We start from the raw sequence: 24,704 nt of genomic DNA on the forward strand, positions 1-24,704 counted from the left end.
ACCTGTGTCAGTTATCCAGAAAAGCCAAAAAACTATTTGTGTGTGATTTCATCCCTACAACACCATCACAAACACCCTCTGCCTCAGACACAGAAACATCTGGAGGTGGTAGCACTAACCATGATTTGGAAAACCATATTTGTTGGTAATAGCACACCAGAATATTAGGCTTCACAAAAGGGGTGACAGAACAAGTTACACAATGAAGTCAGGAGAGAGAAATGGTACAAGTGTGGATATTTCCCTAAAATGATCAAAACCATTGGACACACCAGTCTGATGATTTATCTTTCACATGAGAGGTGACCTGTGGAATAAACAGCCTTATATTGAAATTGTATGTTGTGGAATGTGGTAAAGTAATGTAAATTCAGCCTCCTGCTTGACTTCCATATGAAGCGACCTTTGTAAAAAGATCCAAGCACTGAAAGCACAGGGAGAACATTGCAACAAAAATCCTCCTGTGCAGTGAGGATGGGATGAATGACTCCTAATCAATAAAAAAATCAGGGTGAACCATCCAGAGGAGCATACAAAGAAGTCCAGTCTCCTGTGAAGGCAGTTGAGATGAATATATAAATACACTGTGCCCAGAATTTCAGATGAGTTCCCTGAAACAGGTTACTTTTCCCCAGACTCTTCCCACTCAGAAGTTCCTAAAATCACATCTTTCCCATGGAAGCAAAATGCAATTACACCTGAGACAGATGGAAATTTCTGTTAACAAAAGAAATACCCCCCAAAACCTTGTAGCAGAAATTGAAAAGTGACAGTGACATGAGATACACTGACATTTACTCAGGCTGGAATGTGAATAACCTGATGCAGACTGCTAAAAGCCAGAGCTGAGCAGGACTGTGGTCTTTGTGGTCTTCCACAGCCTCTTCCATTCTTTCCAAACAACTTGTGAAAAGAAGGTCAGTTATGGACATCTAATTGAACAACCTACTGAATTTTTATCTGAAATAACCTTTGGAGCCCTACTGCATTCACATTCTGCATGTAAAATGTGATTCACTGTGAAGATAAACCCAATATACAGCACTTAATATTGTACTTTTGAAAGCTTATTAGTGGTATTGAAATATTTGAACATGGAATGGTGGTTTCAAGCATGATCTCGCTGTGGGAATTGAGACAGATATTTGAGATAAGTATTCCAGTCCCTTTATATTCCAGCAGAACAAAAAGACATTTGAACCTTTGCTGGTGCTGAGATTTGAATCCACAGAGCTGCAGCTCTCACCATTACCACTGAAGGCTTGCATTTCACAGTGAAACCTCCTGAAAGGCAAAAGCACCACATTTCATAACACAGCTGTTCAGTCCTGGTCTGTATTTACTGTAGCACAGTATATACACACCTGGATATACACACACACTGTTGTATATAAATTACTCTGTGGCACATATAAGAATATATACATTTGGTATTTATATTGAACTGGTCTTTATATATTAAAGAATACATACTTTTTAACTTATATTGGCAGTCAGTGGAAGACCTCTCTGTGCTGTTAAAGAAAAATTATCATGAACAGGAATTTTTCTGAACAGTTCACTGCTTAAGACAGTGACTTAAATATGCTAAACCATATGGAGTTTGAAACAGCAAGGCAGTGTAAAACAAAAGCTTTTTTTTTTAGTTCTCTTTTATTTCTCTCACTGCTTTGCTCCATTAGATTTGCTGTAGGAAAAGTCTCGTTTGCTGCGTCAGAAGTGAACCACGGTGAGCAAACCAAGAGAGGAGGCAAAGGCAGAGAGCTGTGGATGTGTCACTCAGCTCTCACATCCCCACATCACTGCATTTCCAGAGATCCCACCCGAGCTGAGTCAAACTCGGGCCCACGGATGCAGAGCAGGGGCAGTGAGTGCCTGTCTGCATCCCTGGTGGATCAGAAAAGGACTCTGCATCATGACTTCACACTTTCCCCCACTCACAGACACCCCCTGCACGTCCAGAAGCAAATTAAATTCTCATGGTTTTGTCTCTAAAACAAACCATTATTTCCCAAAGGTGGACGTGGAGCTGTTTAAGGAGGCAGAACTTCACCTGCCAGGATCCAGCAGCATTGCTGGATTGCCATCCTGCAGGCTGGAGCTCACCCCATCTTCCAGGGGGACTGAAATTCCAGTGCATAAAGGGCCTCTGAGAAGGTGAATGGGGGATGAACTCTCTAAAAAAAAAACCCAAATATTTTAAGAAAAAGTGAAATACTTCATTTGTGAAAGTGCCTTTTGATCATTATAACCTTGGGTTTTAAGCAGTCTGGTGTCTCCTGCCAAGTGTGGTTTACTGATGACACATCATCACGGCACCAGCAATGGACTTGTTGATAAGTTAAATAATGGGACTGCTTTCAGAGCATTTTTATAGCTGAAAATTCTCATGGCATAAAAGAGTCATCACACAGTTATTTCACTGTGGAAAACTGTTATTTTTCTTAGAATAACTTTGAACTCTGTAACTTTTTGGGAAGGGGATTGTTTTTCAAATGAAACCCTGTTTCCTTTCTTCCCCAAAAACTCAGCTTGTATTAGCTGGAACGAGACCAAATCCACAAAGATATGTATTCAGACAGATTGTAAATTTAGCTAGAGCATTTATATGTTACTAAATCCAAACAAAGATCTAAAGCAAGATGCAAAATATCACACACACACACACACACACACACAAAAATTCCAAAATATATGGATTGGGATTTTTAAAGCTGAGTAAGGGACTCAGCCACACAAGTTTGAAAGAAATTGATTAATTATGTGGTTGACAGTCTTGGTTTATATGCCAAGTTAAATCCTGGTATAACTTGAGTATCTTCAGTGGAGCTGCACTGCAAATGTATTTGACAGATACTCATGATTCTTCTCCAAGAATAACCTCTAAGGCAAAAGTTTTAAACATGAGTGAATGAAAGCCCTGTGCCAACTTCTACCCTAATTTATACCCTGTACAAAACAGCTGACTTGGAAGCCAGGGTGTCAGGAAAGGCAGAAAGAGACATGAGTCTGTTCTTCCTTTGCTGGGACGTTACATCAATTCCCTCTGGTGATGGTCATGTCTCCAAAAAACACAGTGGGAATCCACAGCACGCTTTGCTGGAGATTCTTTCCTTCCAAGCCTGCAAGTTCTTGCATTTCACAAGCTGTAAATGCTCAGGGAAGAGCCTGGACCAGTCTCAGAGGAGGGCCATGAAATTCACTCCTGTTAACTGCTGCATCAATCTGAGCCTTGGCTGCTTCAAAATGAATTTGAGGATGGGCACTGGAAATAGCCATTTTAATATGAATATTGGAATTGGTCACTTAATTTAATCACAAAATAATGTGTTTCAGACAGTCCCAGTCTCAATGTTATTTTGAATCAAAACCCAGCATTTGGATTGTTTTTCTTCAGTGTGTTGGGCTATGTTTGGCTCATTATTAGCATTAAACAAGTCTAAATAAAACTGGCTGTTCAAACAGTACACACACCTTTGCTCAGGTGAGAGGGAAGTAATGCCCACCTCGAGTCATCTCTTATGCAACATTACTGAGGACATGGGGGAATTTTATTGCTTTGCCCAAAGCATCATTTAAGCCAGCAGCAGAAATCTGACTGCTCCAGCTCGAAGTCTAATGAATTGCTAATGTCCCCACTCCTGATTCTTCTGCTGGCAGAGTTATTTTACAGAAGAGTGATGTAATCTGGCAGGGAGTGATCTCAACATAAGCAGCGTGGCTCCACAGTAATACCCCTGCTCCAGGGGATCATTGCTGGGGCAGGAGGCACGGGCCAGCAACTTTGGGCTCCAGACTGACAGCCCAAGCACCTGGATGCCCTTCCCAGCTCTTCCCTCGTGGTCTATTTTCAGTCAAACCAGGCAGCAGAGTCACATACATTGTTTGAATCCTGCACTGGATGTCAGGGGCCCATCTGCTAAGCACTGCTAATGAGGGAAAGTGAAGACATTTCCTGTCCAACATGGTCTGCAATACTTACAAACAGAACAGACTCTGCATCAAGAGCCTCTCACTTTCCCCATCTGCTAGCTGCTAATCCTGAGCCTCATAAAAATGTGTGGAAGTGAAAAGCTTTGTAGGATGTGCTGTGACCACTGCCATGAAAGAGAGCAGAAGGGTTTTGGAGGAATTGCCAGGGTCAGAAGCTGAGCAGAGCCAGTCTGGGGGGGCAGCAGTCCTGCACAGCCCCAAAACTGACACAGAGCACCTGGCTCTGGAGCTGGGCTTGTGCTGAGGGAGTATTTTCTGCCCTTCACTGGGCCCAAAGAAAAGGAAAGTACTTATAGAAATACTTTCTTGGCAGCAGAGCTTAGCAAGTGGCTCACTGTGCTTTCTGTGCTCACACTAACAAAATCCCCAGCAGAGACTAATTGCCATCTGACTGTGCATGGCAGCCACCTCCAACCCTTCTTCCTTTAGCTCCCTCCTAAACATGCAATTATTGATGTATCTGCATGTGCTGGGGATAAATACAGCCTAACTTCCTCCTTCTCAGCAGAGCTTACACCTGTGATCTCTAATTCTTCACCTCTGCACCCCTGCACCATTTCATCCTGTGTACATAACTGTGCTTTCTCCTCCCAGGCTCATCTCAGCACCTCCAGCCCAGTTCTCCTTCCACTTGTTGTGGCTTGTCACCTTCTAATGTCTCACATTTGGGCACCTCCAAAATCACCTCTTCTCCCTCTTTTCCTTCAGAGCTGCTGCTCTCTGTGACTTTAGTCGTGTTGACAGATTTCCAGTCCTTTCCATCATTTCTCCTCTCCTCTCCAGCAATTTCCATCTACAAGTACAAGGTTATCATAAATAGGTGGACCATGTTTAAATATAAAAACAGTTGGACAGGTTCTTCTGCCTTTTCTCTCTCTTCATTAGCTTCTCCAGCCACAGGCTCAGGCTCTTCCACACAGATAGCCCATCACTGCTTCTCCTTCAGAGTATGGCTGTCAAAGAATAATTTTTTTTAAATCTGTTTGATTTTTAAAATCTGCTTTAAGTCATTTTAAATCTGTTTAATTTTTTAAATCTGTTTTTAAATCTGTCCTTGACAAGGAAGATAGCAAGAGAGAATCTATTACTAGCAATTAAAGAATCAGATGCTTGAACTACTCCAACTATGATAAAAGGTGCAGAAAAAAAGTCCTGGTACAACATTCCATGGATGGGAAATCAGCTATAAAGAGGTCATCTTGTTTTGTTATGACATTCAGGTTAAGGACCATAACTTGAAAAGTTACTTTGACTAAGAATCACATCGACTCTGAGTAACAAGGACAGCATTTCAGCAAAGCCTAAGCAAAAATAAATCAAAGTAGAATTTCCTAAGGAAAATAGAAACTTAAAATAACACCAACATCAAACTGCTTCTTGTGTGATCTCATTTCCTCAGGATCAGCTTCTTATTACCCCTCCATGTATGAGGCATAGTTAATCTTAAAACTAATATTCTGATTGTCTGATTAGCAAATCTTAATTCATTATTCTTCAGATTCTTGCCTTATCCTGCTGTTGGGCATAGAAGTCTGGGATGTATGACATTCTCCTGGCTTCAGATTTGAAAAATATTTGGGTTTAGCTGTCACTTTTTCCTGTCCACCTGCAACCAAAAGAAAAATGAAACAATCATATGGGTCTGATGACAAGGAAAAATTTTCCTGTAGCTGCAATTGCTGCACTCATAGCTAGTGCAGTGATATCTCTGGCTTCATTTCCAGAAAGGGTTTTGGATGGTTTGCAGTGATAAATGATTCATTTACATCACTAGAAATTCAAAGCACTGCTTAGATTTAAATTCAAGAATAATCGAAGTCTATGTAAGTTGTTTTTAAAGGGTTTGGAGGGATAGAAGAAATAAAATACAAGAACATAAGTAGCAAGCTCTTAGCCTATAAGCTGAAACTAAGAGCTACCTGTCCAGTGCTCCAAAATCTAAACTTTTTTTCAATTTCTGCAAATTGATTAACAGCATATGTTGACCGTTGGTTTAAAATATTTTATCTGTTTTCTTCAAGTAGGTAAAACATGGAAGTTAAACTGTTACAAGGAAGGCATGCCAAAATAGAGAGGGAAGCTATTTTAGCCAATTATTTTTGCCTTACAAGGTTTACAATCCAAAGGCAAGTTTTCAAGAATAAAATCATTTTGATCAACCCTCACTTTGAAGTGTCCAAGCTGGTTCCAAAACTGCCAAACTTTTTTCCTGTAACTCTGGTTATAGGATGCCTAAAGCATCTGGTGTAGTGGTTCTAATGCTGCACGAAATTTTGGGGCTTTTTTTGTCGTTGTTTGCTGTTGTTTGTTTCAGGGTTTTTTTTTGTTTAGTTTAGTTTGGGGTTTTTTTGTTTGTTTATTTGTTTTTGTTTGGTTTTTTGCCGGGGAGGTTTTGTTTTGTGGGGGTTTTTTTCTGTTTTTTTTTTGTTCTTGTCCCTATCCCAAAGTGTGACTTGCTCCACAAACCACGACAAATTCTCGAGTTCCCCAATAGGAAACACCAACTCCTGCTCACATTCAGGGGAGCTGCTGCCTGCCCACTCCCACAGAAAACTTTGCAGGGAAAGCTTTAAAGATGCTGATGTCTTGTCCTTCTCACCCGAAATCTCTTTGTCCCTGCAGCTCTGGTGGTTCGTTTCCTGACCAAGAGGTTCATCTGGGAGTACGACCCCACGCTGGGTAGGTTCTTGTGTGCTGGAAGCAGGGGGTGGGATTGCATGTCTGAAACAATGGAAATCACATCCCAAGCCTCAGCCAGCCTTTAAATTTGCTGCAAAAGTGGGCATTTGAAGCTGGAGCAGATTGTTACCTGAGATGTCAGAATAAAGCAGTAACACCCAGACAAAGGCTGAGTTTGTGCCAGGCACGTTTCTGCCCACTCAGAAATCCATGGCAATTCTGCCACTGAAAGAAATTGCTTCATTATTTCCCTCTTCAAATCGTTTAGTGTGAGATCAGTTTTCTGCTTTTGAGTAACCCAAATGTCTTCTGCTTGAGAATAAGATGACTGGAACACAGATCTGTATTCTGGGATAGAGACTGTAAAAATTCCTGGCCAAAAAAAGGTAGGTTTTTACACTCACCCTGCCTAGACTTAGGCAATTTTTTTATCCTCGTTTTCAAACATATATTGTCTCTCATTTTTTGGTGCCCCAGACTGGGGCACCAGTCATCTAAAGGGCATCCACATGTCCCTTCCACTGCCCCCACTTAGCTCTGTTGGGATGGGCATTTTGAAGAAGCTGGTTCAGATATCTCAAAAAAACCTGTCAAACAGTTGTTCTGAATTAGATGCTTCACTTAAAATTTGTGCCAAGGTCAATTTTCTTAGTATTTCTTAAATTAGCATCTATTTAAATGCTCTGCAAATCCAGGCCAAGAAGTCCAAGACAAGGCATTCACTTCCTAAAAGGTGCCTTCAATACCTCAGGACTAAGTAATTCACACCCAAAGTAAAGGGCTGGAAAATCCTCTTTTCTCCAACAATGTGTTCCTCTCTCCTTCCTAACATTTCTTTGCAGGCTCCAACACATACCATGCAGTTAAATATAATTTTCTTTATTAATGTTCTCTCCTTAAGAGGTCTCAGTAAAGAAATAGAGAATGCCATAAAATTGCACAGCAGAAATGAAGTTTAATATATTCTTTACAGAACCCAGGTAGCCCTTTGTAAATAGCAAGGATATCCAGGATCATACTAAGTATTTTTGTTTGGCAGAATGGAGAGATAAGAGGTATCAAGACTCCTATCTTGGTAAAATAAATCTGAGCACAACCTGAACTCAAATACATTCTTTTATCTGCTACTATCAATATATTCCTCAGTGAATTATGTGTCACCTGCCCTGTGCTGCACACTGGAATGCTCAATAGAATGTTCCTTTAGTATTATTCCTGTTAGTACTTCACGTTTCCATCACTAGTTCATCATTCTAAGAATTTTACACGAGGTGTACAAAGTCTTCTCTATCGGAGTAGTCCAAGTTCATCGATTTCTTACAGGGCCACTGCATGCAAAATCATCCTTTTTGCCTGGTTTAAGGACACAAATGAAGCTATTAGCAAGCTACAGGGTTTATTATTTCTTGCCCCATTATGAAGGTCCCAGGCCCTTTTTGCTGCACAAGGCTTGACATTTGTTTCTGCTTTACAAATTAATACAATTGCACATTACCATGCCCCTCAGGAATCTAATTGTCTTCTCTTTGCAGCACGGAAAGCTTTCGTGCAGGCAACAGTCTTATCTCAATAAACTAAAAAATTAAATCTCTCCTGACTTACTGAATTCTACATCCCCATTCAGTTTAGAGAATAATAGCTTAAATTATGTACTACAGTCGTTGTAATGCTCTGAGGTTGCTCCAAGGAAAAGGTTTGAGAAATTCAAAAACTGATAAACTATTGTCAAGGAGTTATTTCTTAATCACAGTAATCTCTGGTAGAAGCTGCTCACCAAGAGATTGTTTTGTAAAAGATTATTTTGTCGAACTACAGATCACAATGGGATTCAAAAAAAGGTTTTAACATCTGAAGTGTTAGAGATGAAAAATTATCTTGAAATCATAATCACTATTTAGGCCTTCAGAAATCAATCAGAAAGAAACTGTACTTTGAAAAGCTTTGAAAACCAGTGCCTGAAAAAATGCATTCCTGTCTTTAAGCATCATCATCCTGCAGTGATTTGGTGTCCAGTTACCTGTAAACATCTGAATTCACTGAGAAGTTTTAGCAGAATAGATTCATTTCTTCTCAGCAGTCAGGGGCTGGCAGTTCTGTGGAAAGTGGAATATCTACACGCTCAATCAACATAAAAAATTAAAGTTGTGTCAGTGAGAATCATTTCCTCTGCAGGGAGAAATAAGCAGCTTTGTCAAGTTATTCTAAAAGGACAGGAGTAAAACAGATGCAAACCATCCAGCTACTAAGCAATGGGAGCTTTTGCCAAAAATCACTGGGGCTGTGACAAAAACATCAAACTTGCAGTTTATTTCTTATGTCAAGTTTTCAACCACCCATTAGCCCTCTGATGCAAGCAATCCCCAGATAAATCCTATTTTTAGGAAAGCTTTCACCAAGCTGTTCAAGGCCTGATGGAAATTCAACATTAACCTAAACTAAGCATCGTATTTAAAAAAAAAAAATAAATTCCTCTTCTTATTCAAGGGTGGCACATCTTTAACTGGAAGGGAAAAAACACACCCTATAAATATTCCTTACTATTCTAACCTGCCAGAAGAAAATGAAGGGCCTTATTTTTAGCAGCACCTGGATAAAATGCTGTACTACCAGGGGCCAAATTACCAAGCACAAAATAACATTTTCTGGCGGGAGGAACATCACTGAACCCTGCAAGCTTTGGAAAACTGAGTCAGGGCTTTGCAGCTCTGCCACTTTTGTGCAGAGGTTGGATCTGTGCAAGCACTGGTGGGACAGCTGCATCTTCACAGAATTACATCTCTGCTTTTTATTTAACTCTTCTCAGCCAAAGGGCAACAACCTCAGCAAAGGTCATTTTCTGGGGAGTGTTAACCTTGACTTGCCCAATATTTCTGTTTAACTGGCAAGTCACTGCCACCATCTTGCCATAGGCTTTTTGTTTGCTTTTCCAAAAGGTGCTAAATTCCTCAAGGTAAATTCCTACCTGGCATTATCAAGGTGGATGGGTTTCCACATCCATCTTCATTAAGAGTAAATTGCAGCCATCTCACATTTTCAACAGAATTAGATGAAAGAACTCTGTGTAGAAACAGGCTGGAACTGCACATTCTAAAAAATACATACAGTTGTTTTCTAAAATATTAAATACAAGAAGAATTCAGCATTAAACTAGTCTTTAGATAGTTAAATAAGCACTGAGGAAGGGGACTGGGTTCCCACATGGATTTCACCAAAATTCGTTGATGTTTACTGCTCTTAAATAGAAAACAACTTGCAAAACATAAGCAAGCTCTGTGTGATGTTAGAAGACCTCAAAATGTTTGGCTGGGGCAGGGCACCACTGGAGTCACAATCTTCTCATGAATTTTGGACTCCTGTGAACCTCAGGAACTGCAGGGCTTGACACCATCATTTTCAGGGAATTCAGCAGGGATTTGCTGCTCTCCCCAGCCCCAGTAAATTGCAATAACAGCAATTCTGCATCTCAGCAATTCCCCCCAGCAGCTACTGGCACTGCCCAGAAGTTAGGGTGCTGTCACCTGAGCTCAAAGATGGAGAGACGTTGTGGTTCACTTTGATATTTAATTGATTTTAAAATTGGAGATGCTGAATCAGAGTAATCTAGGGGACTGCTAAAATTATTTTTTCCTGGAAGGCAAAAAAAAAAAAAAGGAGGAGGAAGCCCAAAGAGGATAGAGGGCCTGCAGAGAACTTCATGGGTAGCTGCAAAATTCCTGCCTCCATGAGCCATGACATGCAGGGAGAATCTCCTGGATCAAATGATGAAAGAAGAAAATTCATCATTGCTATGGCTGAGCAATTTTAAAAATAATTTTGTGGAGTTTCTCTTAGGACATGTTTGTTCCACCAAAACGTGAACAATTTGCTTTACTAGAAACAGAGCTGAGGTATCCAAAAATTTTAAAAAAAAGCACCAAGAAAACCCCCAAAAAACAAAATGTGGGAGTATTATGAACTATGCTGTGTCATTTGTTTTGGAGCAGCATTTTTATGGATAGTGGGGAGAACCAGGGGGTTCCTGAGGCTCAAGGACTTAAACATCAATTTTTGTTATATAGGAAAACCCCAGGTAAATGCAGGAGAGAGGCTCCTCAGCTCTTTTCTTGTTTCTATAACTAATTTGTTGTCTGCAGTTTCTCTGCCTCTGTCTCACCTATAAAATCCTTCATCTTACAGAAGGATTATAAATCCTTAGAGTAAATGATACTCAGACTTAAGAGGCTCATCAAAGGCACACAGAAACACCAGGCTAAGATTGGATTTGAAACAAAAATCTACTTATATCAGCAAACGAGGAGATGGTATTTTTGTTGACCTTTCTAAAAGTGTCTTGGCTTTCTCACACTGCCCCTAGACGTCTTTCTCTAGCTACTCACACATTTCATAGGACTTTGCCAATCCTCTGGAAAGAAAACTCTGTCTTAGCAGATAATCAGTGGAACAGGACATGACAGACTGCCCTGTGTATGAAGGCAAAGAAAGACACAAAGCAAAGGAGTTCATTTAATTTGAAGGGGATAGAGAGAAGACTCTCCACTACTTTAAAAGAGTAGAGGAAACAGTAAGAAATAAGAATCTTGAGAAAAATTACAATTTTGCTGGGACTACTAGATTAATAGTGACATTTTTGAAGAGTATTTCTTCCAACTATATCACAATTTCTTTATCGGTTTTTTTTCACTCTTTTTCCTCCTAGCAGAATAAAAATCTTGAACAGTGTTTCTATAAAGTCCTTACCAATGCAACATACACACAGCCCATAAGAGAGCCCCAAACATGGGTGAAATGTGTAGGTATCAGGAAAGCAAGAAAAACAGCAGACAAAGTTGTAAAAATTGCTTGAAGGAAGGAGACAGAAACCTCTCTTAGAGGCCTGAATTCTCCCATAGCAGAAAACTAAATCTCCTACAGACGAGCTCAAGACTTGCAAATTACACCACTGTGGAAAGAACAGCAGAAACGACTTTGTGAAGGTATTTACACTGGCAAGAAGGCTTTTCCCACTGGAAAACTTCTTGCAAGGGCGATTATTTTTACATTAGAAGGGCAGTTCTGCCTACATCCATAGCTGGGGGGGTTCTGTTAGCAAAACAGCATCATTCAGAAATCACAAGGCAAGTATACATGATATAAATAATATGGCAAAACTAGCAAATAATGCTGGCCTGAGTTTGTGTTCTGTACTGGATAAATACAGTCCTGTATGAGCAACATAAACAACAGAGCAAAGTAGGAATATATCAGGAATATATCAGGGATATTTCCAAACTGGCTTTCATCAAAATGGTTGAGAACCAGAAATAGCTTAGCTATGGGAATCAAGACCTCACTAGAGTAGAAGCATTTTGTATCATTTATTAAATATTATCATTCATCCTAGCAAGAGAAGATGCAAGAACTGTTTTTTGAAGATAACTTCGTGCCACTGAAGCCATGGTAAAGAGCTCAGGTCCAAACACAGCTCTCCAGGATTGCCTTTGCTGTCTGGTTTATTCAGCTAACACATTGTCTGGACAGCTGCAATAGCATGTGAACACAAACTCCTGATCCCTGGGATTGCCATCCCCACTGCAGATCCCAAGTTAAAGAAACATTATCTTTGTGCATTGTGGGTTTTTCGTTTTCTTGACCTGTGCCTTACTCAGCAAGTTTGCCTTAACACTCCTGAAGGTTTAACTGCCTGTCCCTAGCACGAAAATCCTGCAGCAGGCCAGACAGCAAACAGAGCTTTTAGCAGAGCAGCCCACAGTAAAATAGGTGTTCAGAAATCATTAACTGATGGCCCCTTCAGCCTTTGGGTGCAAAGGTTCAGCCCTGGAAGGAAGGCAGCCTCCCCTGCCAGCCCTCTCCTACTGCAGGACAGTGCAGGCTGCAAGGAGCTCATGATGGAAAAGAACCATTTTCTACAGAGAGCAGAAGAGCAGAGAGTTCTGCTATTGCCTTGCAGAGCTTTGCCCTCTGCATATTTCCTCTGAACACCCAACTCCAGCTTGTCCAAGCCCAGGCTGGCAGTCACACACATGGTCCTGAGTGGGCTTTCAGCCAGGGTGGGGTGGAATGGTCACCCACAATTTGGGGCTGGAGGAATGGCTGCCAGCCTGTGCCTCAGGGACTGCCATGACAAATGTGTAGGCTCTTCATAAATCACTGGGAAGCAGCCTTGTTCTCAAGCCAGACTCCAGCTATTCCCATCCTCGATTTTTATTGATAAAATTACTCATTCCTTCTGCCTCGGTGCTGAAGGGATTCAGTCCTCAGCAGTCTAAGTTTTGCCTTCCTAGGCATCTTCCTGTGATCATATTTTTCCTACATCAAAACAGCAGAAATATTATTTAACTTGATATACATTTAATATGTTGCATCGTTTGTACTGTGCTCTTCAGTAGGAGGAATTTATACTGAATGTGTTATAGCAATGAGCCATGAAAGTATTCCCAGTTTCTCTGAGGTGTTTCTGAGGAAATGGACTCATATAGCCTAAAGCACCTTAAAACACCAACTCTGGCTTCTACAATTCTCATCAAAGGCTTGAAATGATGAAATTGTAATTGAGAGCAGCAACAGAAGATGCTTACAATAACATGGGAAGCAGTTATCTGAAAATGTGGTTTGTTTTCTTTCATATGAGTTTCATGATGAAGATATTCCTGATGCCAGTAATAAAAACACTGCTTTTTTTACAGTAGCTCAACAGACAGCAAAACTCAGGAATGGCACTGGCTGTTCTTGCTGTAGCTACAGCTGCAAAATATTTTGCCCCTACTTTTGTTGCTCATCATATTCTGAAATGTTTCCCAGATGAGCAGAATTTTCCAGTGCTTGCCTCTTCACCTTCAGAAGAGAAGGCTTTTGTTTTACTTGTTTGGGGTGTGAGAAAAGCCTCACTGGTTAATTTTCATTTGTATTGTCAGAAGTCAAGTGAAACTCAGCTTCACCAACAAAGACTTCTTGCAATCAGGCAAAAAGGCAAAATATGATTTATTTAGGCTAAAATTTATCAGTGACATAATTCCTACCAAGAACCAACATCCCTTCCAAGTGCTGGCAAGAAAATTAAATGAAAATCAAAAAGCTAGCAAACCAAAAACAACCAACTATTTAAACCATTGAGCTTACTTCCTACTTGCTAGCACTGCTCTGGTTTTATTGGTTTGGTTTTAGCATGCCTTGATGAGTTCAGTTCCCAGGTACCTGCCCACGTTTTCTTTGCTTATCCCAGTAAAAACTGAATGAATGCTATAGGAAAGGAAAAGCAGCACCACTTCCCTTCTCAAAAGGAACCCATTCTTCACATACAGCAGAAAAATCATATTTACATGCAGCAGAAAGTAACAAACAGAGACATTTTTCATTGTTTGTAGAGTCCTCCTTGAGAAAACTATTCTACAATTTCTATTTGGGGGCCAAAGTATTATTTATTGAAAATATCAACTCATCAAGAAAAAATGTTTTTCTCTAGACTCGGTTTATATTACCCATGTGTTCTACCTAAAAAAAGAAATACTGGGGATGCAGCAGATCCCCTCATGCCAAGATGAGAACCTTATAGTTTATTGGGGCTATGTAAACACTCACCATCTACTACCCTCCCACTTAATTAAAAACAGGAAAACCTGATTAAAAACCAAACTGCTCAATAAGCAGCAACCTAATCGAGCCTCATTTCTCCTGGATTTGTTCTCCATATTTCACACTACAGTAGCTGGGGTTTCTTTGCATGTGTCCTTGTGCTCCTTTTCCCCCCATGGGTCCCCACAGCACCTGAAGCTTCTGCCAAGGTCACCCATGCAGAGTCTCTGTCCCTGTGCATGGACCAGGGACAGCCCCAAATCCTGCCCTGTGCCTCCTCCAGCCTCAATTTACAAAGAACAGAGACCTGGGAGAGCTTCACCTTGCACAGAAAAGGCAGCTAAAAGCAGCTCAGCAAGCATCACTGCTTCCCACGTGGCTTCTTTTGTGCTCGGCTTTGATCTGACACACCTGGAACACCTGCAAGCACTGCAGCCACAACTCTGATCACACCAAACGTAGCCTGGGAGAGGGCAGCCAAAAATGAAGTTCAAAATTAAACCTGTTTGCACATCAGCCTGTGAATTCCAGAAGCAGCACTCAGACTGCTAGAGACTCCAAATTTGGGTTAAGTGTCTCTGCAAACAGCATCTTCTTTTGTGCATGTTCTGGTTGAGATGTGTGCCACGAGTGTTCGTGTGGCATGTCGTTTGCACACTGAGAGCACACAACACCTCTGGTGAGTGTAAACCCTCCTGGAACTTTTCCTTCCCTATTTCCTGACTCTTGGGGCTACAGAATTGAAGAGTCCCAGTCCATTTATCACAGGCACAAAGTTTCCTTTCAGAAACATTATTTTTCCTGGTTTTTCTCCTTTTACACGTGATGAAAATGATGCAATGACCATTCGTGGCATCTTGTTTGATGGTGATATTAATAAATAACCCAACTTTGCTCATTTGGGGCTATGAATGAATAGAAATGAATTAATGAATAGAAATTAATTAATGAATAGACACATGAGGTTAGCATTAGAAATATGTTCTAAATACACAAGGTACTGTGTCATACTGTGGAGCTGTGCTGTGTAAAACCACGGGTGGTGACAAAATAAAAACCCTCCTGTAAGGTAAACAACTGAGGGAGCAGCCAGAGGCAAGCAGGACAAATAAATTCCACTGTGCTTTGAGAAAAGCTGGGGTTGAGGAAGGAAGAAGGCAGAAGAGACTTTCTGAGTCAGGAGAATACACTCAGCTTACAGGGACTTTCTAAAATGTGAAAAGATCCTGAAGCAGCAAAGAAATGCAGAGGGGGACAGACCTCGCCAGGGCTGGGACAAGGAAGGGTTGGGAGAACAACACCAGGGTTAGTAATATTTTATTTTTTTTACCCAGTGGGCTGTCAAAGTCACTGCTCTCAGGTGTGACAGACAGGTGCACCTGATGGGTGCCAAAGATTGCAGGAGTCTGAATGAGTGGTGAGGTACCAACAAAACCACCCCAAACAATAAACAAGAACTTTTCTTTTGTTGAAAGAACTAATTATGGGGAGTTTTAGTCTTTTAGATATTGCCATCCAACGAGACTTTAACCATGACTTGAAAGTTCCTGTCTTTAGCTGAGGGTTTTGGTCTGAAAACTCTCCTGTAATCACTACACAAAAAAAATCTTTCTCCAGATCTTTTGCATTTCTCGGATCCATCTGGCTGAAAATCACCATTAGACCAAAGTATCTTGATGTATTTTTATATGTCCTTGCTTTAGTAACCTTTCTTGACCAAAAAAAATCAACTAAAATTCTGTATGGAAAGAGAGATTGTGTTCCTCTGTACTTAAAAGCAACCAAGAGACCAGGCTGGCTTAAGTTTTCCTGTAAAATATTATAGCTCCAACTCAGCTGATTTACCTGCTCCTAAAAACAGAAATCACCTCCATGTAAATATTACCTCTTAGAGCTGTGACATATCCCAATATATATATTGCTGTTTCAAAACCAACAAGTATTAAAAACAGCATTTTACATCACTTCAAATATAACCCAAAAACTAGAAATTAATTTCCAGATAATAGTTTTTCTCTATAAAATACAATATTCTGGAACAAATATACTCAGAAAAACAGGATAGTCCTGGACAAAACAAAGTTTTGAGAGATGACCAGCCAAGTCTCATAGGCCAAAACTCTTTTAAAAATGTCACAGTAAGCATAGTGCAAGGATGAGATGTGATGTGATGTGATGAAGTTGTGACTGAATATTTCATCCACACACAGTCTGTGGATCATGGGCTTCAAAGTTTTCCCTACATAAATTGGTTTTCTTCCTGTATTTTTTTAAACATACTGCTCAGAAGAATGGAGGTATTTGTAATATGCTTATCAACACCAAGAGCCCCCAGGGAAATTGTTGGGGTTTTTTCCCTGCAAAATAATTTTTTCCATAATTATTCAGCAGCTGTGGAGATTTGATTAACTTATTAATTAATGAATTATTTTATTATTGTGACTCAAAACCAAACCAACTGCTGCCACTTTCCAACACATTTTTCTCAGGCCTTTTTGACAGCTCTAAATATATTTGAAATAAACCTTAATTTTTCAAACAATGGAACCATGAGAACCAAGAGTGGTTTGCACAGCAGCAGTGCTGGGGGATTTCAGCTTTATTTTCAGACCAGGAACCACTCTGAAATCCTGTATCAGCCTTCAAAGCCACACCTTTGAGCCTCTTACTGGGAATATGACTGGAATCACAGCACACCCCCAGACCAGCAAGAACAGGTCAGATTTACTTATTTATATTGAAACAGAGCAAATAAATGAGTGTATTTCCACAGCAGCACCAGATTCAGACAGACCATGGCTCAGTCTGCACAGCAGCTCCCAAACTCTGCTTTGAGTTTGTTGTGGGCAAACACAGCTCTGTGGTGTCTGTTCCAGCTCTCAGGGTTCAGCCACATAGTTAGAGGTGGAATATAGGAATATAGGCAACACCTGGTGACAATCACACTCTCAAGTGCAGAAAGTTGCCTAAAATCATCTTGGGAGCCACTGGTAGAGGCTTACACCTTGCTATTTTATACTTAACCACGATGATGCAAGCATAAGGTTTTTACAGCCTGGATTCATCTGGCCAGTTTTAGACTTCCAGGTACTTCTGAGGTGCAGTTTATTCCAGGAAAGAGCTCAGACAAGCTGTATCCACCAGCACCTATTTTATTCCATCAACTCTGATAGGAGTCAAGGGTGCTTAGCTGAGACACAGACACCTGTGGTGTTGTCAGTGGTTTGTTTCAGGGGTCCAGCAATTATCTCAAGCCCTGTAATTACTCTCTGGCTGCATGTCAAAAAAAAAAAAAAAAAAAAAAAAAAAAAAAAAAAAAAAAAAAAAGAAAAAAAAGCAAGCAGTGCCACAAGGAAAACTAATAAATCCCAAAGCAAGGCAATGTTTTTGTGATGTACCATATGAGCAGACTGGAACTCACATCTTCAGGGCTCATAATTTACAAGACAACCAGATTCTTCAGATTTTTCTGTTCCCTTGAAGGAGAAGAGCCATGGCTGTGATTACACCAAAAATGCTTTCAACGTCCAGCTGTTTTACACTCCTCATTAAAATCCACGCAGCTACCACACATTCCAAAGCACAGGAACAGACACACATTTCACAAGATTTATTTACACGAATCTGACCTAAATCGGTGCTACTCATCCAAGACCAAATTCCTTTCCAACGTGAGCAGCCAGAGCAAGTTAAACTTGCAACATAAAAGTCCTATTTTGAGAAATCAAGTACCGTTTAAGATTCATGCTGCTTTTGCACCGTGAGCAAAAGTCCATTCCTTGAGATTTATTCTCCCGTTTATAGGGAAGATGTGCGTGGTCCAACCCATCCTGGCTCCTGAGGACATTTCACAGATATCCTGCAGCCATAAAGCTGCTGGGTGAGAGCTTTCTCAGGCTCTGTGGAAAAATTCTCAGCAGCCACTTGTCAGGCAATGGCCAGATGGTTGAAGGCATGTGAGCACTGCAAAGCCTTAGCAAGTAAGGAGCTCGAGTCACATTGCTTACCCAGAGAGCCATCCCTTCTCACAGCACCTTCCCCCAAAGACACAGAGCACGAGTTCCTAAATAACCTCGAGCTTGGAGTGCTACACAGGGAATCCCAGCACTGAACACTGAAATAACTCATTGAAGGTGCAGCTCTAACAGCAAACTGGAGTTTCCTGCTTTTTCTGCTTTCCCTGAGGGATTTGCTGCAGCTTGGAGGGTGTGTGGAAGGCACAGATGAGACTTCACACCAAGGGGCTTTGATGTGCCTCACTCTGCTGTGTAGGTGCAGCCTCAGGATCACAAAGGGAGACTCCAACTCCTTCAACAGCCTGGAAATACTATCCAGAAGGGGTATTTACAACCTTTAAGAAAACCCAGTCTTCATGGCCTGGAACCTTACAGCAAGCTTGCTTGCCATCTGCCCAAGTAAATTGACCATTTGTCCCTGTCACAGACAGCTGGGCTGTTACAGCAATTAAGGTGGCACAGGGAGGGGGTGACATTTTTGGCTTGGGAAGAGCCTGTTTGCAGCACTGCCAGCACTGAAACATTCCTGATTGTGGAGAGGTGACATCCTTAAGTGAAAAATGAAAACAGGCACTCAAGAAACACGAGCCCTTCCAGAAGTTCAAGTTAAAGAAATGTGTTTCCTAAGGAAATATCCTTCGTTCCTATTGAAGAGATTTGCACCAAATGAAAGAATTGTGTCTCTGACAATGCAAAGCACTCATAGTCACTGGCCAGACTTTTACAGCCTACATATTTGCCTTTTGATAAAGGACATCTGTGAGCTAGCAACAGTAATAAATCTGAATGTTAGCACAGATAGTTTTCCACATTTTAGGTCAAATGCTATCAAATTTAGCTTATCAGCTTATTAAGATAAAACAAGCTCCTTTGTCACTAGTTTCCTGATTAGTTGCTTGGTTCCAGAACCTGGGACAGTAAATAGAGTTGTTGTTGGTTTTTGGTTTTGGTTTTCTTTTCCATAGTGTAAATGCTTAATGCCCACTGGTTATCCTTATAAATCATAAACAGAGAATCACTGCTTGATCCCTTGCTAAAAGAGGGGAATGTGATGATTTCAGCATGTTTAAAGCACACATTCCTAAAATACCTAACTGGTCTGTAATTTTTTCACAGTATAAGGCCTGAGCTTAGTGGTTAGGTTCCTTGATCTGCAACCACACTGGTTTTGATCAACAAGCTATGCAGTGACAGTCTGTTGAGCTGGATTCGTGGAGAGTTGTGGCATTGTCTCCCAAAGGTAGCAGCCTTTCCTGGGATACAGCTTTGCAGAGCTCTCCTTTGTTGGGTGCAGATTGCAGCATCCACCAAGCTTTTGCTGGTCTTAACACATGGGAAAGAAATTGTTGTGCCCTATGGAGAGAGGTAAAATTATTGCTGTTTTAGAAAAGAGGACTTCAGTGTGCTCCAAGATGGCTGGAAAAACTCCAGCAAAGAAAATTCAGCCAAACTGCGCATCACATCTGTGCTTTTGTGCTGCGAGATCTGTGAGGAAGATTTAAAAAAAAAAAAAAAAAAAGAAAATTACGTTCTTTTAATACCTTTCACAACATGTGTTCTTATTTTAGAGTCGACATACCGTCACCAGGCTACCATTGATGATGAAGTGGTTTCCATGGAGATACTAGACACAGCTGGCCAGGTGCGTGGGTGCATGTGCTGCTACCCAGTTCCTTGGCTCGGGTATGCAGCAGGGGAGGAAATTGGGCTGGTGGCAGCAGTGCCCTGCTCTGGGGACACAGATTTGCTTCTGGACAGGACCCCCTCTCTCCTCCCCCGTGCTGTATCCACATCCTTCTGCAAGGGATCCTACTTGGAAGACCAAACTAGTCAAGGAGCTTACCCTGGTGTTAAGATTATTTTGGTGTCATGTCTTTTTATTCAGGGCCAGCCCAATAAGTAGGCACAAAGTCACAGTCTATTTCTACAGTCAAGTGATTAAATTACTTGACTGTAGAAATAGACTGAAATGATTGTAGTCATCAGTAGGAATCACTGACAACTTCAGTCAGTGATTCCCACTGTGAAGAGCAGGTTTGTCACAGTCAGGTCTCCCTTTTAAAGCATGGCAGGTGCACGTGCTGCACAGGTGATGGCGCTGGGTGGAATAAATCTCCTATGCCACATGATAACAAATGTGATGTGTGCCGAGTATAAAGTAAAGCAGATGCACCCGGCTTTGTGGGCTCTGGAGAACCAGCACCTCTCTGAAGGTCTGCTGCCTTCTTCACAAACCAAATTCCTGAGGCATTTTTCTGTCTTTTGCAACAGGAGGATGCCATCCAGAAGGAAGGACACGTGCGATGGGGCGAGGGCTTTGTGCTGGTGTACGACATCACGGACAGAGGCAGCTTCGAGGAAATGCTGCCGCTTAAGAACTTGCTGGACGAAGTCAAAAAGCCCAAAAACGTCACCCTGATCCTGGTGGGGAACAAAGCAGACCTGGATCACTCCAGGCAGGTCAGCACAGAGGAAGGGGAAAAGCTGGCCACGGAACTGGCGTGTGCTTTCTACGAGTGCTCGGCTTGCACGGGCGAGGGGAACATCATGGAGGCGTTCTACGAGCTGTGCCGCGAGGTGCGGCGCCGCAAGATGGTCCAGGGCAAGACTCGGAGGAGAAGCTCCACCACCCACGTCAAGCAGGCCATTAATAAGATGCTTACCAAAATCAGCAGCTAAAAAAGGATCTGTCCTGAGGAGGAGAAGCGTTTCGGAGCGTTTCAGCTTGGAGTAGGGACGGGGCAAGCAGAGCGCGTTTAATGAGAAATGGTCAAACCTTTGCAACGAGGTGAAAAACCAAAAAGACAAACACCACCACTTCTTTGAGTGACACGGAATCATACTGTTTTCCTGTTTTGAACTGTATTTAGCCACACTGCTTCTGACTAATGTGGGGGAAAAAATACACCAAGGAAAAACAAACAAACACACCAAATGAACTCCAAAGGACTAGACAATTGTGGGGATTGGCAACCAAGAGAGAATCTTCTGCTTCTACGTGGCTAGCTCCAATCCCCTGCAAGTCAGTAGTGCCTAAACATCATTTCCAGCCAGACAGCTGCTCAGTAGCCATTGGAGAGCAAGATTCAGCCCTCAGTCCATCAACAACCATCACAACTGCTGTTCTCCAGGACTGAATATGTGTAGAGGCTGCTGTGTTGAATCAGAAAGCTCACCTGACACCTTCACCAGCTCTAAGTTGGCTCATTGTATGCTTTCACTCCTTCCTTGTTATTTTTGTCAAATCCATAAGTGTTGATGTTCTTAGTAAGGTATGCAAAAAATATAGGAAAGGTCTGTTTCCTGGGGTGTTTAGCCAGCTAGACACACATTTCAAGAGAGATGAAGTTCAGCTGCTCTTCCAGCTCCTCTGAAACTGGAGAATCCTCCAGAAATAATCTAGTCCAGTGGCATTTCAGCATTTCCTCCTGAAAACCTAGTACTGTGCTTGGGGAAATAGGAGTATGTGTTGGGAGTTCAAACTGAAAAAAAAAGAAAATAACCGTATTACTATTGATTGAGCTATGGGTAGTTTTTAGCTTTTTTTTTTTTAGTTCATTTTTCCTTTTTGCTTTTTTTCAATTCAAGTAGTTCCTCTTAGTCTATTTTATACCTAAGAAGAACTGAACCCCTGGGAAGGCATGTATTTAAAGTCTAAGCCCAAATGTAAATCAGCTCTGAATGGCCCCTACCATATCAAAAGACCATAATTTTCAGCTGTTTAAGCTTCCAGATGCTGCTTGAAGCACTCTGGGGCTTAAAGCAGTGCAGGTTTTTTGTGACTTTTATCTGTCACACTGAAGCAGAAATGCATTTTACCAGATTTTGGTGCCTGGGATAAAACACCTTTTTTCCTTCTCCCTCATCATCTCATTTAAGCCAGCTTCCAAGTTTTACCTCCTGTCTAGTTGGTTTGTTAACTGCTAAAAGATGCAAGAATAAAGACTGGGAGGTTTTCATTCAGATTTGCTGGTCTCCCAGCAGTGGTGTAGCATCCCTTCAGGCAGCTCAGGCTGTCAACAGGCAGAACCACAGCCAAGGGTTGGGATGACAAATGAGCAGCATTCTCCTCTGAGCAGCAGCCCCCTTGTAGCAACTGCTTACAACTTGATTCTCCACTGCTTTGTATTGCATGTGGTTGGTTGTGAGGAACTCCAAAAGGCTATCAAATGCTAATTGCCACACATGTAGGAAAGTGAGTAAATCACTTTGTAGAGTTATACATAGCCATGTAGGTGGTGGAACAGGCTGAAGAGGCAGATCTTTATATCCCAGTGAACAGAGAAAAGTTCCAAATTAGCACTTCTATTAAAAGTATTCACTTAGAGATATTTTACCAAAGTAATTTTTTTTTTTTAAACTTTCACTTTTACCCAACCAGACAAGAACATCACATTCAGATGTGTATTTGGGCTGTTTGCTTTCTCTGCTTCTGTATTCTAGGTGGTAAAAACTCGTTTCACTGTCCTGGAATCAAAGTCTATATTTTGGTCCTCACATGTGTTCACATGTGTTTGTGTACATCAGCTGGACACACTGCAATGGAAACTCCACTGTGTGATCCTGGGCAGGGGATTCTTCCAACAGGCCTCTGTGACACACTTGTTCCCAAACTACTCATCACATCGTTAACTTAAAAAAAAAAAAAAAAAAGAAAAAAAAAAGAAAAATAGAGGTTTTGCCATTTTTAGTCCTATTAGTAATGTAGAATCAATCCAAGTGCAGAAGAGCAAGCTACTGCCTGTTCACAAACCAGAATTCTTTAGCTGAGGGGCTGAACTTGCAAGCAATTTAGTTACATCAGGAGCCAGAGTGAGCATTTGCAAGTTGAAGCACTAAGGTTCTGTTATCTTTCAAATCAGTGCTGGTGCACGTCTCTGAAGTAAACAAAATCCTTACCTGCAATCCCATGGCAACGTGGCCAAGCCTTGACTTTGGTATGCTAAGCAATTGATTCATCCCTCTTAGGAAACTTCAACAGTTCTTTTATCTGGAAAAAAAAACCTTTCTTGGGGTTCAGGTTGGAGCTGCATTTAAAATGCAGAAAGGTTATAAATTAATGACAGGAGAAAATAATTAATCATATTCATACTAGAAGAGCTGAAAGGAAGGAGAGGCTGAGTTACAGCCCTCATACTTTCCAAAAGATTTCCAGCAAATTGTATCTTCTTTTGTAACGTCTGTGTGGACAAATTATAAAATCCTGGTGAAAATAAAAAGTTCCACTGTGCAAACATCCCTTGTTACATAAAGAACCTACAATAAAAATAGTAACATTCCTTTGCAAAGACTGAATTTGAAAACTGCCAAACAAGACAAACACTTGGTCAAAAAGAAGGCTGCCATTTTGTGACCTTTCCTCCAAAACAAACACAAACTTCTTTACTTAATTGTTCATTAATTTTTTTTCCCCTCAAAGCCAGTTTTACTGTGGTGTATTATAATCTGTTGATGTGCATTTCATAGTATTTAATGAAACTCGATTTACTGTTGCTCACGATGTTGCAACACATTACAGGATATAAATCTGTCATATTTCCACAGTGTGCAAATTGAGCCCAAAATTGCCCATGCATTGAAAAGGCTGAGTGCAGCATGAACCCACATTCTGCAGCAGACATCAACAGATTAAATTCTGCTTCTCCTGCTGCTGTTTAAGTGTGTGTTTGTGACACTAACATTAAATTTCTCTCCTCTGCCCGCTGCCATTTCTGCAGAGAGAGGATGGGAAGGACGATGAACCAAAATGGGGAGGAAAGCTGAAAGGGATACTTGTTACCTGCAACAAGTTGATTGTCACTTATGAAGTTTTTAAAATATTTATCTTCAATTGATGAAGAGTTAGTCATGCCCATGCTGCAAGACCTGGATCAGGACCCAAAACTTCCCTGGAACTTTTGAGAATCTTCATATCTGGGGGTTTGGTGCAACTGCAGATGGAAGTGAGGATCAGCCACTGGATTTGCACCTGGATCCAGACAGGTTGTCCCCAACCTGGGGATGGTTGGATCTGGCAGTTTGCTACAAGGCTAGTTGATTTTTATATATATAATGATCTGTATGCATTTTTACATTAAAAATATGAAGGCTTGTGCTTGTAGATAATATATAAGAAAGAAAAATAAAAAAGAAAAAGAAAACGTAGTGTTTTCTGTACTGAACTCCTCACTTATTGATCTTCCATTAGATGTCTCCAGTGTTCCTTCCAGCTATTAAAGGGCCTGTTCCAAAAGCCCTGTTTTGATTTTCATTTAATCTTCATCTAAGAAAAACAAACAGTGAATTTTACTGGAATAAGCACTGTAAAATTTGGATCATTTCATTTGAACTTATTTGGCTGTGAGGCCTGGAATAGAGAAGTCAAACAGCATCTGCAGTGAGACACAGCTCCAAATGTCCTTCAAGGCTGATGAAAAAAGTTGCAGGGTTATTAACTCACCTCAGTGA

The 24,704-nt window shown here is 41.1% G+C and overlaps 1 protein-coding gene across 1 annotated transcript in view; it reads left to right on the plus strand.

Moving 5' to 3' along the window:
- RERG (RAS like estrogen regulated growth inhibitor) overlaps positions 1-24,401 on the plus strand; it is a 95,571-nt gene extending 71,170 nt beyond the window's left edge. The window contains exons 3-5 of the mRNA XM_014870062.2: positions 6,616-6,672; positions 19,826-19,899; positions 20,529-24,401. Coding sequence (XP_014725548.1) covers positions 6,616-6,672; positions 19,826-19,899; positions 20,529-20,936 — 539 coding nt within the window. The 3' untranslated portion in view covers positions 20,937-24,401. The remainder of the gene's footprint in view (positions 1-6,615; positions 6,673-19,825; positions 19,900-20,528) is intronic.
- The last annotated feature ends 303 nt before the right edge of the window (positions 24,402-24,704 follow it).

This window comes from Sturnus vulgaris, chromosome 5 (genome assembly GCF_052056855.1).
Source record: "Sturnus vulgaris isolate bStuVul1 chromosome 5, bStuVul1.hap1, whole genome shotgun sequence".
Taxonomy (NCBI): Eukaryota; Metazoa; Chordata; class Aves; order Passeriformes; family Sturnidae; genus Sturnus; species Sturnus vulgaris.